General features: G+C 41.9%; 1 protein-coding gene across 5 annotated transcripts in view; it reads left to right on the forward strand.

Moving 5' to 3' along the window:
• Positions 1 to 16,100, forward strand: part of schip1 (schwannomin interacting protein 1) — an 806,217-nt gene that overhangs the window by 642,489 nt on the left and 147,628 nt on the right. The window contains exon 1 of one of the 5 annotated variants that reach the window (XM_059651057.1): positions 13,793 to 14,016. The exons of 3 other annotated variants lie outside the window; for them this stretch is intronic. In XM_059651057.1, coding sequence (XP_059507040.1) covers positions 13,924 to 14,016 — 93 coding nt within the window. In that variant the 5' untranslated portion in view covers positions 13,793 to 13,923. Of the gene's footprint in view, positions 1 to 13,792; positions 14,017 to 16,100 lie in introns of those variants that run through there. One more of the 5 variants, XM_048541973.2, reaches the window with a different exon arrangement.

Raw genomic sequence — 16,100 nt, forward strand, 5'->3', positions numbered from 1 at the left:
TGACAAATGGCACTTTGGCTTTTATTATAAGTGCATTGGAATACAAGACTAAAGAAGCCTTGCTGTAGCTATACAGGGTTTGGGGAGACCACTCCTGGAGTACAGTGTGCAGTTGTGGTCTTGTTGTCTGGTTCCTCTTTAAACAAGTTATAGACAGCTCCAAAGAGAATGTTATGAATGAATTTTCCCAGGCGCCCCATAATACCAAAGCGGTCAAATCAATATGAATACAAGCCTGTGTCAAAGCAAAGCAGTCCTACTTTATTAGGAACAAAATTACAATATTCTTTACGACTAAATGCACTATCCCTAATCCTATTTGACCCCTTAAGGTTACAATACTTCTCTAGTGTCTTGTAAATTTACACAGTTGCTGTCTTGTTGGCTCCATCTCTGGGTCTGTGAAGCTGCTTTCTTCCTCTCTCTCCAGTCTCTGCCTGTTGCCATGCTGTTCTCCTTGGAAGGCCTCAGATGATTCCAGAGATTCTGAGCGAGGTCTGCAAGTGAACAATGTTTTTATACCTTCTCAATTGGTACTTTGGAACTTCCTACAGTTTTAGCTAGTCAGGGAATTACACTTAATAGTTTGAAACAAGAGTCAATCATTTAGATGACATGCTACTGTTAGTTTCCTTGTGCAGCAGGATCTAGTGCTTTTCTGCCTGGGCTGCCCTTTGTTGAGTAAATAAGTTTATTGGGTGTGTCTGTGCAGAATAATTGTTCCTTTTACATTACACTAATGTTATGCGCACCTGGCTGTTATGTCTGCGCGGTGTCTGGTGCGTGGATTTTGTCATTTTAGAGTTTTACTTGGCCAATGCACCCAGCATCCCGTGCTGTTTGGCTAAATAAGCAATCTGTGTTTTAGCTGCCAGGATGCTGCTACAGTCTTCATATTTAATGATTTATTCTTGGGATGAGAGGGTTTTTCATACGAGAAACTAAAATTGGGCCTATACCCTCTGGCTTTTAGGCAAATGAGAGACAATCTCTCTGAAAAGTAGAAAATTTTGAAGCGGCTTGACCGAGCAGAAACTGAGAAATTGTGCTCCTGAGATGCTGCTTGGCCTGCTGTGTTCATCCAGCTTCACGCTTTTTTCCCTTGGATTCTCCAGCATCTGCAGTTCCATTATCTCTGAGAAATTGTTTCAATTGCTTGTAGAATCTCATATATACGAGTATGATGTCAGCAAAATGAGTCAATCGTTTAGGACTGAGATGAGCAGAAATTTCTTCAAACAAAGGGCTGTGAATCTTCGGGGTTTTCTCTCCAAGAGGGTTGTAGATACCCAACTATTGAGTGTAGATAAATCTTTATATTTACCCCATGGTGAGTTTGGTGACAAGGGGCAACTAATGAGGGAGGAGAATGATGAGAATGAATGTTGCCACTTTCTCACAGCACCCTGACTATGTCTGTCATCAGAAGACACTGGGCAGCTTTCCTATTCCATTGTTAGTTGTGATCCTTTTGTGGGCAATTGATGCCACTGTTCGTATTAGCCAAGTGACAGATGGGGCTTTGGCACAAGGGGAACAAACCCAAGCTGCTGAGTGGGTCCCTGTTCCCAGATTGAGGGACATGGCACTGGGACAGGAGGGATCCACTGGAAACCAATCCCTGCCTTTGCTGCTGCCCTTCTTCCCAACCACACAAACCCATCCCACGAGATAGTCATCCCTTCACACACTTGTGGCCTAGGATCCAATGATGATATAGTACTGGCAGCAGCCAACATGGTAGTGCTGCTCTTCATTTAAACTGCAGGCTGCTGAGTGACTGGCAGCCATCAGGAGATGGGACTTGCACCTGGCACTACCCAATTAAGTGCCTGACTGGCACTTATTTTATCGGGCTGCCCTTAAAAGAGGCAACTCAAGGCTGTCAGTGTGTCCCCTGCCAATGGGCAAGACTCCCTGTTAGTCCCATTCAACACTGTCCATAATATTTAAGGCTGGGATAGACAGAAGCTTGGTCTTTGATGGAATTGAGGGACAGGTAGAGTTTTCAGGAACGTTGAGTTGAATCAGGTGTTATATTGAATGGCAGTGTAGGCCCCATCACCTTCTGCAACCTCGCCTACCCCATTCAAATCCCTTGATGCCCCCTTCTTTGTCCTCGCCTTCCTGTAGCCTGGTTCTTCCTCCATCCACACCATGCTCAGATCCTGCTGCAGAAACCTGCCTTGAAGAAAAGGCAGAAACTGCAGATGCTGGAGCATCTGAGATAACAGGGTGTAGAGCTGGATGAACTCAGCAGGCTGAGGAGCAGGAGGGCTGACGTTTCGGGCCTGGACCCTTCTTCAGAAAATGATGAAAAGGCAGTTCTCAGCTCTGTCTCCGTCTTCCACCCTGGACAAAAAGCCAGCTTTTGACCTCTGGCCTCAGACCCTAGACTTGCACTCCTTTCCCCCACACTCAATCTCAGGTCCCTAGCTTCCTGCAGTTAATAGCCCCCACGTCACCCTGTTGCTGCTGACAGCTACTGACCAAGTTGTTTGTTGCTCCTCAAATTACGGCCTGCTTCAGTGCTGTATTCGCTACTGAGAGGTCCACTGGTGAGCTGATCAACAACAAACATGAGCGAGAACCAATCTGTGATTAGAGGGACAGCTCTTCAACATATATTTCCATACATCTTGCACTGATGACTTTTATTCTGATAGTTTGCCTCTGTGAGCACTTTCTCCAGGGTACTTTGTGGTTTTTGGGACAGACTTGCCACATACATTTGAGCATTGTTCCAGATTCTGAATAATGTAACTCGGATAGATTCCATTTGATTCTCCTTTCTATTCCGTCTTGTTTCTTTTTCAGTTTTTGTTTGGCAGCTATGGTCTGATTACAAGTGTCCCTTGTAACCATTCTTACTACCACCCTGGGAAGGAAAATATGCTTCTGATCTAGCGCTCCACCTGGCACACATGTTAGAGACTGAACTGATTTTAAGCTCCAGTGATAATGGGAACTACAGATGCTGGAGAATCCAAGATAATAAAGTGTGGAGCTGGATGAACACAGCAGGCCCAGCAGCATCTCAGGAGCACAAAAGCTGACGTTTCAGGCCTAGACCCTTCATCAGAGAGGGGGATAGGGTGAGGGTTCTGGAATAAATAGGGAGAGAGGGGGAGGCGGACCAAAGATGGAGAGAAAAGAAGATAGGTGGAGAGGAGAGTATAGGTGGGGAGGTAGGGAGGGGATAGGTCAGTCTGGGAAGACGGACAGGTCAAGGAGGTGGGATGAGGTTAGTAGGTAGGAGATGGAGGTGCGGCTTGGGGTGGGAGGAAGGGATGGGTGAGAGGAAGAACAGGTTAGGGAGGCGGAGACAGGTTGGACTGGTTTTGGGATGCAGTGGGTGGAGGGGAAGAGCTGGGCTGATTGTGTGGTGCAGTGCGGGGAGGGGACGAACTGGGCTGGTTTTGGGATGCGGTGGGTGAAGGGGAGATTTCGAAGCTTGTGAAGTCCACATTGATACCATTGAGCTGCAGGGTTGCCAAGCGGAATATGAGTTGCTGTTCCTGCAACCTTCGGGTGGCATCATTGTGGCACTGCAGGAGGCCCATGATGGACATGTCATCTAAAGAATGGGAGGGGGAGTGGAAATGGTTCGCGACTGGGAGGTGCAGTTGTTTACTGCGAACCGAGCGGAGGTGTTCAGCAAAGCGGTCCCCAAGCCTCCGCTTGGTTTCCCCATTGTAGAGGAAGCCACACCGGGTACAATGGATGCAGTATACCACGTTGGCAGATGTGCAGGTGAACCTCTGCTTAATATGGAAAGTCATCTTGGGGCCTGGGATAGGGGTGAGGGAGGAGGTGTGGGGGCAAGTGTAGCATTTCCTGCGGTTGCTGGGGAAGGTGCCGGGTGTGGTGGGGTTGGAGGGCAGTGTGGAGCGAACAAGGGAGTCACGGAGAGAGTGGTCTCTCCGGAAGGCAGACAAGGGTGGGGTTGGAAAAATGTCTTGGGTGGTGGGGTCGGATTGTAGATGGCGGAAGTGTCAGAGGACCTTCCCCTGCAACCGCAGGAAATGCTACACTTGCCCCCACACCTCCTCCCTCACCCCATCCCAGGCCCCAAGATGACTTTCCATATTAAGCAGAGGTTCACCTGCACATTTGCCAATGTGGTATACTATATCCATTGCACCCGGTGTGGCTTCCTCTACATTGGGGAAACCAAGCAGAGGCTTGGGGACCGCTTTGCAGAACACCTCTGCTCGGTTCGCAATAAACAACTGCACCTCCCAGTCGCGAACCATTTCCACTCCCCCTCCCATTCTTTAGATGACATGTCCATCATGGGCCTCCTGCAGTGCCACAATGATGCCACCCAAAGGTTGCAGGAACAGCAACTCATATTCCGCTTGGGAACCCTGCAGCCCAATGGTATCAATGTGGACTTCACCAGCTTCAAAATCTCGCCTTTCCCCACCACATCCCAAAACCAGCCCAGTTCGTCCCCTCCCCCCACTGCACCACACAACCAGCCCAGCTCTTCCCCTCCACCCACTGCATCCCAAAACCAGTCCAACCTGTCTCTGCCTCCCTAACCTGTTCTTCCTCTCACCCATCCCTTCCTCCCACCCCAAGCCGCAACTCCATCTCCTACCTACTAACCTCATCCCACCTCCTCGACCTGTCTGTCTTCCCTGGACTGACCTATCCCCTCCCTACCTCCCCACCTATACTCTCCTCTCCACCTATCTTCTTTTCTCCCCATCTTCGGTCCGCCTCCCCCTCTCTCCCTATTTATTCCAGAACCCTCCCCCCATCCCCCTCTCTGATGAAGGGTCTAGGCCCGAAACGTCAGCTTTTGTGCTCCTGAGATGCTGCTGGGCCTGCTGTGTTCATCCAGCTTCTCATTTTATTATCTTTGATTCAAGCTCCAGCAAGGCTGATTGAACACAACAGTTTAACTGTGATTCCAAAGCTTTAATAACAGAACAACAGTAATGTTGAATGTTTAAAGTCAATTTTCATTGACAAAATATTAGGTATTGTTTTAGTAATGAACAGTCACTGCCCTTCTCTATCTTTCAGAAGATAAATACTCCCATTTGATTTTGTTCAGCTGACCTGCAGAAGCAAGATGAATGATTTTACTACGTTGCAAGTAAATTAATTTCATTTGAGTGGTTATGAACCAAATTTCTCTCCAGCTTCACTTTGTAAGGATTAATGATTTATTTTTGGGAAATCCTTTTCTTTGGTACAAATTTTGCAGGTTTTGTGTGCAGTCTACAATTAGGAGTTAATGGCTGCAGAGAAAATTTTAAGAACCTGTCCATGAATGTTGTGCCCATAGTTTTTATGGGAAGAGATGAAATGTAATGATTCTTGTTCATTTTATGATATTCTATATCGCCATGCTTTACCTTGATCTTCTTTCTGATCATGGTGCGTGAAATTCTGTTGATTAATGTTTCACTCTAACCTTATTTTCTAAGGGTCTATCTGATTTTTCTTTAATCTTCCACAACAAACTTTGGAATATGCAACTATTTTAGCTGGCAAGTGGATGGCAGGGATCAGTCAGAGAGAAGGAGGAAAAATTTGAGGAAGAATAATATCAGACTACCTGATAGCTGTTTTAGCAGCGGTCTGTGATAATTTCGCTGTTTGTTGTCTTGGTTTCTTGTGAGATTGTCAGTACTATAAATCAGAGGTCCAAATGATTTTCCATTTTTTACGCGTTCCTCCTGATATTTTCTCAAGGACTACCTTTTGTTTTGGTGGGGCGGGAAGCTGTTTCTGCATTTTTTTTTCATTATCTCGTTTATTAAGTGATGCTGCCTTGTAATAGTGATACCTTCTCGATTTAGGTTGACGTTTTGGGGTATTTGGACTAACACAAAAGCAGAATTCAAAAAAATTCCTCATTATCCTCAATCATTATCAACTGTTCATTCAACTTAAAGCCACAAGACATAAGGAAAACATATGTCTTCTAGACACTACAGTATTCAAGTTGATCTAAGGTAACCGGCTTAAGATTATAAAAGTTTATTTTCAAAATAACTGATACACTTTTCTACAGATGAAAAGCTGTCACCTAAGTACACTTTCTGCAAACTTGTGAGATTACAGCCAATACATTTTTATTGCAAATGCACAAAGTTGGAACATTTCAACCAGGTAGTTACAGTCCTATTTACTATATCTCAGACCTCAATCTCTGGTTAAAATTTAACAATTGACAATGTTCATTACAAAAGAATCCACTACACGTTTCCCAGCTAAGGAAGCTCTGGAACTTAAGTAGTCCTAAACTAAACATTCGACATTCATTTGCAAAGAATTCATTACCTTTGTAATTTTGAAGTTTTCTTGGAGGCCAGTTACCTGAGTATTCCTTTGTTGACAGGTTTAAAATTGTTCTTCCTCCTTTTAACTCCCCCGACCACGTTTGTAAACTCCTTATCCCAACAAACTCAACTTATAGCCCCTCATTCCACCTCTTGCAACCTCCATGACAATAGTCCCGATAACATGGAAGCATATGATACGATGTGAATATCATGTGAGCTTTTTCCAATTCAGTCTAAGATACCAGTAAGGGATATGTAAGTGTTATCTATTCATTCAGTTGTACAGTATTAAATATTGTAAAGTTAAACTTTAAAGTTTTTACAGGAAAACTTTTCCTTTGGAAATTGTGAAAATCAATGCTAAGAGGGTTAAGAAGACAAGAACTACGTACTGTTGCTGTTGTAAGTCTACATTTGGAGAAAAAAGTGCTGGAAATACATAGCATACCTGCTAGCATTTGTGGCAAGAGTAACAGAGCTAGTTTTAGTCGATTATGACTTCTTCAGGCCCCCTGGGTTAAGAAGATGCTGTTTTTAGATAAGAAACTGGAGGCAGCATGATATGTCTAACTGTAGAGGGTGCTGTTCACATTTTGTGTTCAATTCATAATGTATTCTCCAAGAAATCTCATTGCTTTGATGTTTGAAAAATTTATCTTAAGGTCATAAATGTGCAGGAATGAAGTATATCTCAAAAGTGATGTAACAAACTTATCTAACTACGCATCCATTAAGCTAATATCAGCATTTGGCCATATAATTATGTATTAATGTATGTAATATTAATATAATAGTATTAACATAAGGCAGTTCCTGTTTAAAGGTACCCTCATAAACAGCATAAGGAGCCAAGCCAACTCCCTTGACTACTAGGAAAGTTTTATATTCGTTGTTAGCTTTGCTACAAGATCAATATAAAATGAAACAGCCCATGTATGTTTTTCTATTTTTGATGGATTACATTGAACCTGTTTGACTGAATTTTGTCAAAATAGTTCATAAAAAGAGAATGTGAGTTTTCATACAAAAGTAATGGCTGGATTGGTAAAGTTGTTCTTGTTTACAGAACATGCTAATAAATTTTAGTGGTCTAGTTCAATGTGCCACAGGAATCATTACCTCTATAAATATTATGTGACACCTCAATTTGGTAATTTAAGGTTTTCTGTAGCGACACACTGTCCACTATAGCTAACTTCAATATTTAAAAATTTTGTGCAATCTTCAGTTCAATCTGCAGAAACATTTAGCTTCTGTGTTTGAGTGGCAGGGAATTAAGGGAATGCGTTATTAGTTACAAATGCTGGCTTTAGGGGGCATCCTTATCTTCTCAGAAACCTACCTACCGATGTAGCTATCACAGCAATTAATTTTCAGGTTTCTGGTTGTTGATTTTATGCTGATGGAAATGTGGAAAGTTTATTACCTAAAGGTTTATGCCCATAACCATGAAGTAAGGTACTGCACCACTCCAATTTGTAAGCAGCCTGCAAATGTCTTAATAATGATGTGCAGTTGAAATGTTTTCTGGAAATTATGTGACAGTTGTTTGATCTTGCAGTATGTATACCGTTATCTTTAAAAAAGACTGACAGAATCTGCATTGACTACTGAGTAGCTTACTGCATCAAAATGTAACTCAAAGATATTAAAACTGTTCGTTTTGCACAATATTAGCAGAGTAATCAAACTGAATTAAATATTCTTTCATAAATAACAAAGTGTGGGCTGGAGGAACACAGCAGGCCAGGCAGCATCTGAGGAGCAGGAAAGCTGACGTTTTGGGTCGGGGCCCTTCTTCAGAAATGAAGAAATTCAAAAATGAGCCGAGTTGATCCATATGAGCAGAGGTTGAGCTGGTGGGTGTGTACATGTTGGAGTTTAAAACAATGAGAAGAGTCCTTATAGAAACAAAAAAGATTCTTATGAATTACACAGTGTGGAGCTGGAGGAGCACAGCAGGGCAGGCAGCATCAGAGGAGCAGAAAAGTTGACATTTCAGGTCAGGACCCTTCTTCAGAAGAAGGGTCATTTTGAATTTCTTTGTTTCTGAGGAAGGGTCAGTTTTCCTGCTCCTCTGATGCTGCCTGACCTGCAGTGCTCCTCCAGCTCCACACTGTGTTATTTCTGAGTCTAGCGTCTGCAATCCTTGCTATCTCTTTTAACTATTCTTTCAGTTGTTTCATTCATCAAAATCTTTATTATTTTTCATTTTTTGCTTTATATCTGCATTTGGTGTCCACACATATAACTTGGTCTTTACTGCTCTATATGGATTGTGCACCACACAAATGAGGACAAAAAAATGACAAAAAAATGTCTTTAATATTATTCTGTCCACATGTTCAGTCAGGCTTGTTGCACTATTTGCCTGTCTGGTATTCAGATAAGTTAAATCATGTTTTTGCTTTGAAGACACATATATTACTTTAGTATTGTGAATTTAGTAGAGTGTTTTGCGGAAAAAAAACTACCAGGAAGGGCATAAAGTGAGGATGTGGATAGTCAGGACCAAACAAATATTTACTTGCAGAGAAATTTCTTTGACAAACTCCTCAGTGTTGCTGCAAGAACATACGGTGGTACAGCAGCTGCTGAACTAGATTAGCAGCATTGAAACTGTGACATTTGAAGTAATCTGCGTGATTTTCTGTTCTTGTTGTGACCTGAACGTCAGCGTAAATTGCAGCTCCTGAGCCTGCCCCCTGGCAGAAGCAGGCACATGACATCGCTGTTGCCTGGATTATCTAATTAATGGCCAAGGTCGTCTTGCTTTCCAGTTGCCATAGCAAAGTGGTGAGTCCCATGGCTTGAGGTATTGGTCAACCAGTGGCGAGAACGTTGGTGAAGTTATGTGCTGAAACGTCCAGTAAAGTCAGTCGAGTAAATGTTCACTACATACGTAAGGACCTTCGCCATTTCCTCACTATTCCATGATCCCAGACATTCTTTATTTGTCTTTCTTGTATTTATTCTTAATCCTGTTTATTTAAGTTATAACACACACTTGGGGTGGCTGGTACTTGAACCTGGGCTGACGTAGATATGTGTCCCTATCTTTGGGCCAGAGGAGCCCTCATAGTCATACTTTTATGTTATAATTAGGAGTTAGTGAGCTCAGTTGGCTGGATTGCTGGTTTGCAATGCAGAGTGATACCAACAGCATGGCCTCAATTCCCGCACCAGCTGAAGTTACCATATGGGACTCTCATTCTCAATCTCTCCCCTTATCTGAGGAGTGGTCACCCTTGGGTTAAACCATCCAGCAGTTGTCTCTCTAATGAAAGAGCAAACCGATGATCTACTGAAACTATAGTGACTTTTACTTATTTACACTACCAGTATGCTTTTCCCCTTTTGTGCTTTTACCAGGGTGAGTCTCCTCCAGATCTTGTTACAAGCTTGGTCCAAAGTGTTGAATTGAAGTATTGAGGGTGAGAGTGACAGCCCTTGTATTCACAGCAGTATTTGACCAAATGGGGTGCCGTAGAGTCCCAGTAAAATTAAAGTCGGTGGGAACTTCAAAAAATCTTTCCACTAGTTGGAGCTGCACCTAGCCACCTCTAACTAAAGGCATCGGTACATCGCTGCAGGAGTTCCTCGGTGTCATGTCCTAGGCCCATCTTCAGCAACTTCAATGACTTTTTCTGTCCAGCAGGAGGTTGGAATTCAGGATGTTCACTGATTGCATATTGCGCAGTACTCACTATCAATCCTTGCCTGCTTTAGAGCTTTGATAAGTGGCAAATAATATACCGCACAGTGCCTTGCAATGATCAGCTTCAGCAAGAGAGAATCTGATTCCCTCCTTTTGACGTTCACTGGCGTTACAGTCACTGAATCTCTACCATCAGCATTCAGGGGTCAGCATTCTTCAGTCACATTAAAACTGCAGCTTTAGGAGCAGGTCAGAGAGTGTGAATTCTGTACTGGCTTGTTCATGTTCTGTTTCTCCAAAGCTAATTCGCTACTTACCAGGCACAAGTCAGGAATGTGACAGAATATTGTCCACTTGCCTGGATCAGTGCACTTCCAAAAACACTGAAGATCAACATCAGCCGGGGTGAAACAATCCTGCAGTTTAAATACACATTCTTTCCACTGCCAATACACAGTAGCAGTGTCTGTGCACCATGTATAAGATGCACCCCTCCCCCCTGCAGTAACTCTCCAAGGCTTCATCAGCAACATTTTCCAAATCTGAAACCTCTACCAGCCAAAAAGACAAGGGCAGCAGATGCACGGAAACACCAGATGCACGGAAACACCAGCGTTTGTAAATTTTCCTTCAACATTGTCCGGACATAGAATGATATCATCCTTCCTTCACTGTGTCTATGATAAAGTCCTGAAGCTTCCTCCTTAACGGCATTGTGGGTATATTTACGGTGGTTCAAGAAGGCAGCTGCAGATACCGTCCTGTACTGAAAAAGGTCTTTAATAATTGTCACACAAAAGCTGTCAAAAGTTTTCTTCGGAAGTTGCAAATGTAATGAATGGTGATCTCTCCTCCTTCTTAGGAGCTGTAAAACCTGGGCCAATTGCTGAATTACCTTCCAACTTCACTTTCATCTTACTCTGATTAATCCAGTGGGTTTAGCTGTAAAATATATATTCCAGTTTCACACATGGCATGATGGCTTAATGTTCCTCCTATTCTGCAAACATTCCTGCTCCGATACTGTCGACAGTGCGGGGAATGGTTGCAAAAACACATTATGCAGTTAAACCACCCTTCTGTGGAATTTGCGCAGTAGCATAGGAAAGAGAATTTATGGTATTGACATTAAAGTTGTCCCTATCACTTGTACCAGCTGCATGTATAAAGTTATGATCAAAAGCCTGAACTCTCACATTTCAAAGATCAAAAAGCATTTGCATGTGATCCTGGTAAATCACAAAGGGAAACAAAGGTGTGTATTCCTTTTATGTTTCAGTTCAAAGTAGATTCACTTTTTAATGGTTTTGTGTTACCTTTATTGTATCAGGAACCCAACATGGTTTATTTGGCCTTTGAATCCCAGTATTGCACATTTTTGCGCATATTTCCATACTAAATTAAGTGGAGTGGAAAATGATTTCATGTTCAACAAGTCTGACTTTCAGATAAAAATACTACGGCTTAACAATAAAAGAATTCTGCTCCAAATGGATGAGTTTATAATTGGCTTGAATCATCTTCTTGCATTATGAACAAGGGGAAATTTCACTAGTTCCTTCACTCAGTGCGAAGTTGCTGTGGTTTACTCTCCATCCAGAGAAATGAGTGGCTTTCTGTCCTCTCATCAGATATTTGTTGATGCCTATTTTGAAATGGTATGCACTGCAGTGATAGTTATGTCATCATTGGAACTGCCATTTAAGTCCTGCAGGAGGCTTGCTTAAACAGTACAGAGAGAGGTTGAGGCTGTACCGCATGTTCAAAATAGGTTGCTGCAATAATAGTAATCACATTTATCTGGGGAAGCTCTCCAGTTTTTGCATTTTAAATGTAACTAGCATCTTCGAGTAGAATGTGTGAAATTGATGTTGGAGAAAGAGGAACAAATCCCTTCAAATATCAAAATTCTGAAATAATGAAAATGAAAAAATATTGGGCATACTCAACAGATCAGTCAGTGCATGCCTTGAGTTTGTGTTGGCTTACTTCTATGGCAAGGAAACCAGATGGGTGTGGATTTGGTAGATTGTGGCCTGAGGCCTGGCACCGTATTTAGATGACTGCAGGGTAGGTTTGGCAGCGAGCTAGCATTGAAACAAAATTCACTTGCAACAAACAAGTCTTGTGGTGAAAATTCCATGACTTTTTTCAATGTTAGATGAAACAACGTCATGCGACCATGTTTGCTCAGACCACAGCAATATGAAGTGGCTAGAGGCCTTCAATACACAGAACAGTGCTCATTCATGTACACCATTCCTAAAGGTGTGACACAAATGAACATGATTTTGCAGGTGAAGCTGATAATACTGACAGTGAATGCCATAAACATGATTTTATATATATATATATATATATATATATGTTAAGGTGATCTCTTATGACCGCTTACTGTAAGTCAAAACATTGGATGTTTTTGATTGTCTTATTGATTATGTAGGTGCTAATATGCAGTGTCTTAATGGCAAACTTCATTTGTATTAAATGCTAATGTGATTGTTATTGGTGCTTTGAGAACAGAATTCTATAAAACTCATTTCTTCTGAATGAGTGGTGATGATTGACCTTTTTATCATGTGATTTTCTTAATCCTTATGTATCCTTTAAATTTTGATTGTGAGATTGGTGATGGATAGCAGGCTGGTACACAAAACAATTATGCTTAAGATATACCGAGCAATAGTTATAGGGTATTTAGCTGGATAGACAACAATGGGAATGGTCCTAGGCTTTGGCATTCGAGTGGGAGTCCTGAAATTACACAATGCTGGTGTGGCATGCATTCTGTTTTTCATTTTTTAGTACTTGATATTGATGTTATTTATAGTCAAGTCGCTAAGCATATTCTAATTGTAAAACCACAGAAAAAGAGCTGATTGGTGTCTTGGAGTTTCTTGGCAGTGCAAACTGGGAGCTGGGAGAATCAAAGTAAAGCATTGCCTATCCACTTCAAGCCAGAGCTGTAATTAAGCCATTTAGCTACACAGTGCTCATTATAAATTTCTATACTGTCTTCACTGTTGGAAACATTGACACGAGTGCATCTAGAAACAAAATTTATCATATTGTTGTGCTATCTAGCTGTTTACCTTGGGTCGTTCACAGGTGTTTAGCGTCTGGAGCAAGATTTTGCCTTTTCAGATGCTAACCTGACTTGTCTTTCAAGATAATAAAATGTGGGGCTGGATGAACACAGCAGGCCAAGCAGCATCTCAGGAGCACAGGAGCTTTTGTGCTCCTGAGATGCTGCTTGGCCTGCTGTGTTCATCCAGCCTCACATTTTATTATCTTGGAATCTCCAGCATCTGCAGTTCCCATTATCTCTTGTCTTTCAAGAGCAGTGTTACAGTTGGAGAGTGCTGTAAATGCATTGAGTGGTTTGGTAAACTTTGACTTTCAATGTGAAACTTGTTTCAGTGTCAGCTTAATTTCCTTTGTGTATTTTCCTGATAGAACAATGAAATTGCCCATGTTCCTAATTAAATGTTCTTTTATGTTCAATGCCAATTAATTAACGTACTTTGACTTTCAAGTTGGAGTGTGCTTATTGCAGGGAACTTTGTTCAAGGTAGTTCTTATCCAAGGTGCAAAGTTATAATCTTGCTATTGAACAATGATAAACAAAGGGACAGAGTACAACTGCTTCGACATATGAGCTGGCTTGTTGATAGCTTCATTCTCATGCTCATTGGATGTGTTGTGGCGATGATTCAATAAAATGCCTTCATGGTTAATTATTTTGGTTAATTATTTTCTCATCCCCATTCCCAGTCGAAAGGGGCATTTGCTGTTATTATTCTTGATCAACAAGAATTGTAATAATACATTTGCAGGTCTGTGGTTGAGTCAGTTTATTGCAATTCTTATGTGTAACCTGAAGTGTAATATGATACTTACAGGGATCATCTGGATAAGAAAACAAGCAATCAATGTTCCGACAAGTAAAAGTCTGTTTTCATGACTGAAAAGTTTACGAATGCATTATTCCTTCAAAACATGAAATATTATAGAATGAATTTTCCTGAACAGGCAGCTATATCAAGGCAGCTGGTGAGTTGCAATAAGTTCCTTACTTTTCATGAAACATGAAGTAATATTTAACAGACCTCCAGTGTCACCTAAATATTACTTTGTATGTGTTTCACATTACTGAAACACCATCAAAATCTGTCAGTGCTTGTGGTATTTGTAATGTGATCCAAGCTTGGTGGTATATAAAGTGAGGCGTAACAGATCTTCTTTTTAAACACTGCAGCATCAATATGTATTGATAGATTGCTTCAGCTTCAGTAACTTTTGGTTAATCTATTATGGAGACAGAGAAAAAGTAGTGGGGGAGGGGGTAGTGGTGAAGAAATTTCTGTTTGCTGTTTCTTCTGAAATGTTTATACATTAAAGAATGCAGCCTGATAAACTTAATCTGAATCAGAGATTTATTCAGAGTCTTAAGAGATTTGTGAAAGACTTTGGGAAGTAGAGAACTAATGAGTTACTTAGTGTACAATTAGAAATTTGTAGGCTTGAGACTAGACATGTCTCTTAAAAATGTGACCATGTTTAGATCATATCAGTCAAGGGGGTTTTGCTAACTAACGAGTTCCCTGCATGATGTGATTTCTGTTAAATTTGAGTAACTGGAGGCGACAATCTGTAACTGTCCAGATTCCACTCCCAATCAGTACTTTTTTTAAAAATTCATTCATCAGATGTGGGCATCAGTGAATGGCTAGAATTTATTGCCCGTCCCTATTTGCCCTTGAGAAGGTGGTGGTGAGCTGCCTTCTTGAACCGCTGCAGTTCACCAACTGTGGGTTGACCCACTAACCCATTACGGAAAGAACTGCAGAATTTTGACCCAGCAACAGTGAGGGAACGATGATATATTTCCAAGTGAGGACAGTGAGTGACTTGAAGGTGGTGGTATTCCCATGTTTCTGCTGCCGTTGTCCTTCCAGATGGAAGTGTTCCTGGGCTTGGAAGGTGCTATCTGGGGATGTTTGGTGAATTTTTGCACCGCATCTTGTAGATTGTATACACTGCTACTACTGAGTATCGGTGGTGGAAATTCTGCCAATCAAGTGCGCTGCTTTGTCCTGGATGGTGTCAAGCTTCCTGAGTGTTGTTGGAGCTGCCATCATCCAGACAAGTGGGGAGCACTCCATCACTCTCCTAACTTGTGCCTTATTGATGACGGACAGGCTTTGGGGAACCGGGAAGTGAGTTACTCACAATAGTATTCCTAGCCCCAGACCTGCTCTTGTAGCCACTCTGTTTATGTGGTGAGTCCAGTTGAATTTCTAGTCAGTGATAACTCCCAGGATGTTGATAGTGGGTGTCAAGGAGCGGTGGTTAAATTGTCTAAGTTAGTTGATATCAACTGGAGCATGGTAAAAATGGTCATGTGTCCCTGGATAAACCCTGCTCTGTCAGCCAACCAGCTCCACTTCCTGGAGGTATATATGATGAATATCAGATAAGTATAAGACTGGATTTGGTTGGAAATGTGGTTTTGGTAGGGTGTCATGCTGAATATGAAGTAAGGTAAGGGGAAGTAAAAACCAAATCTGGGAATAGTGTACTGTACTGTTACACTAGGATTTTTAACCATCCTCAATTACTCCAAGATTGTACCTGTCCTCTGCCCATGGTCACCATTTATTTTTTATTTTGCTTTTATTTTTGTGAATTAATTTAGATCATAGCTAGCAGGCAAAACTAGTTGACAAATGCCACTAAGAGATTGTGTCAACTTTGTTTTAACAAAATCTGGAGCTCGGGTTGTGGGGGGGATTGCTGATTTGCTCGCAGAGCTGGCTTGCTCTCGTTCAGACGTTTCGTCACTATGCTAAGTGATATCATCAGTGGAGCCTCCGATGAAGCGATGTTATTGCACTCTGCTTGAAATTTATACAGTCTGGCCTGTTATGGTGAGTTGTCATTTCCAGTTTTGGTCTGTATGGGTTTATGTTTGTTAATTGTGTTATGAGTTGAGAACCATACCTCTAGGAATTCCCATGCGAGTCTATGTTTGGCTTGGGCTACTATAGTTACATTGCCCCAGTTAAACTGATGGTCTTCATTATCCGAGTACTGATATTAAGGAAAGTTCATCGTGCTGCTTTGCTGCTAGCTGA

The sequence above is a fragment of the Stegostoma tigrinum genome, chromosome 14 (genome assembly GCF_030684315.1).
Source record: "Stegostoma tigrinum isolate sSteTig4 chromosome 14, sSteTig4.hap1, whole genome shotgun sequence".
Lineage (NCBI taxonomy): Eukaryota > Metazoa > Chordata > Chondrichthyes > Orectolobiformes > Stegostomatidae > Stegostoma > Stegostoma tigrinum.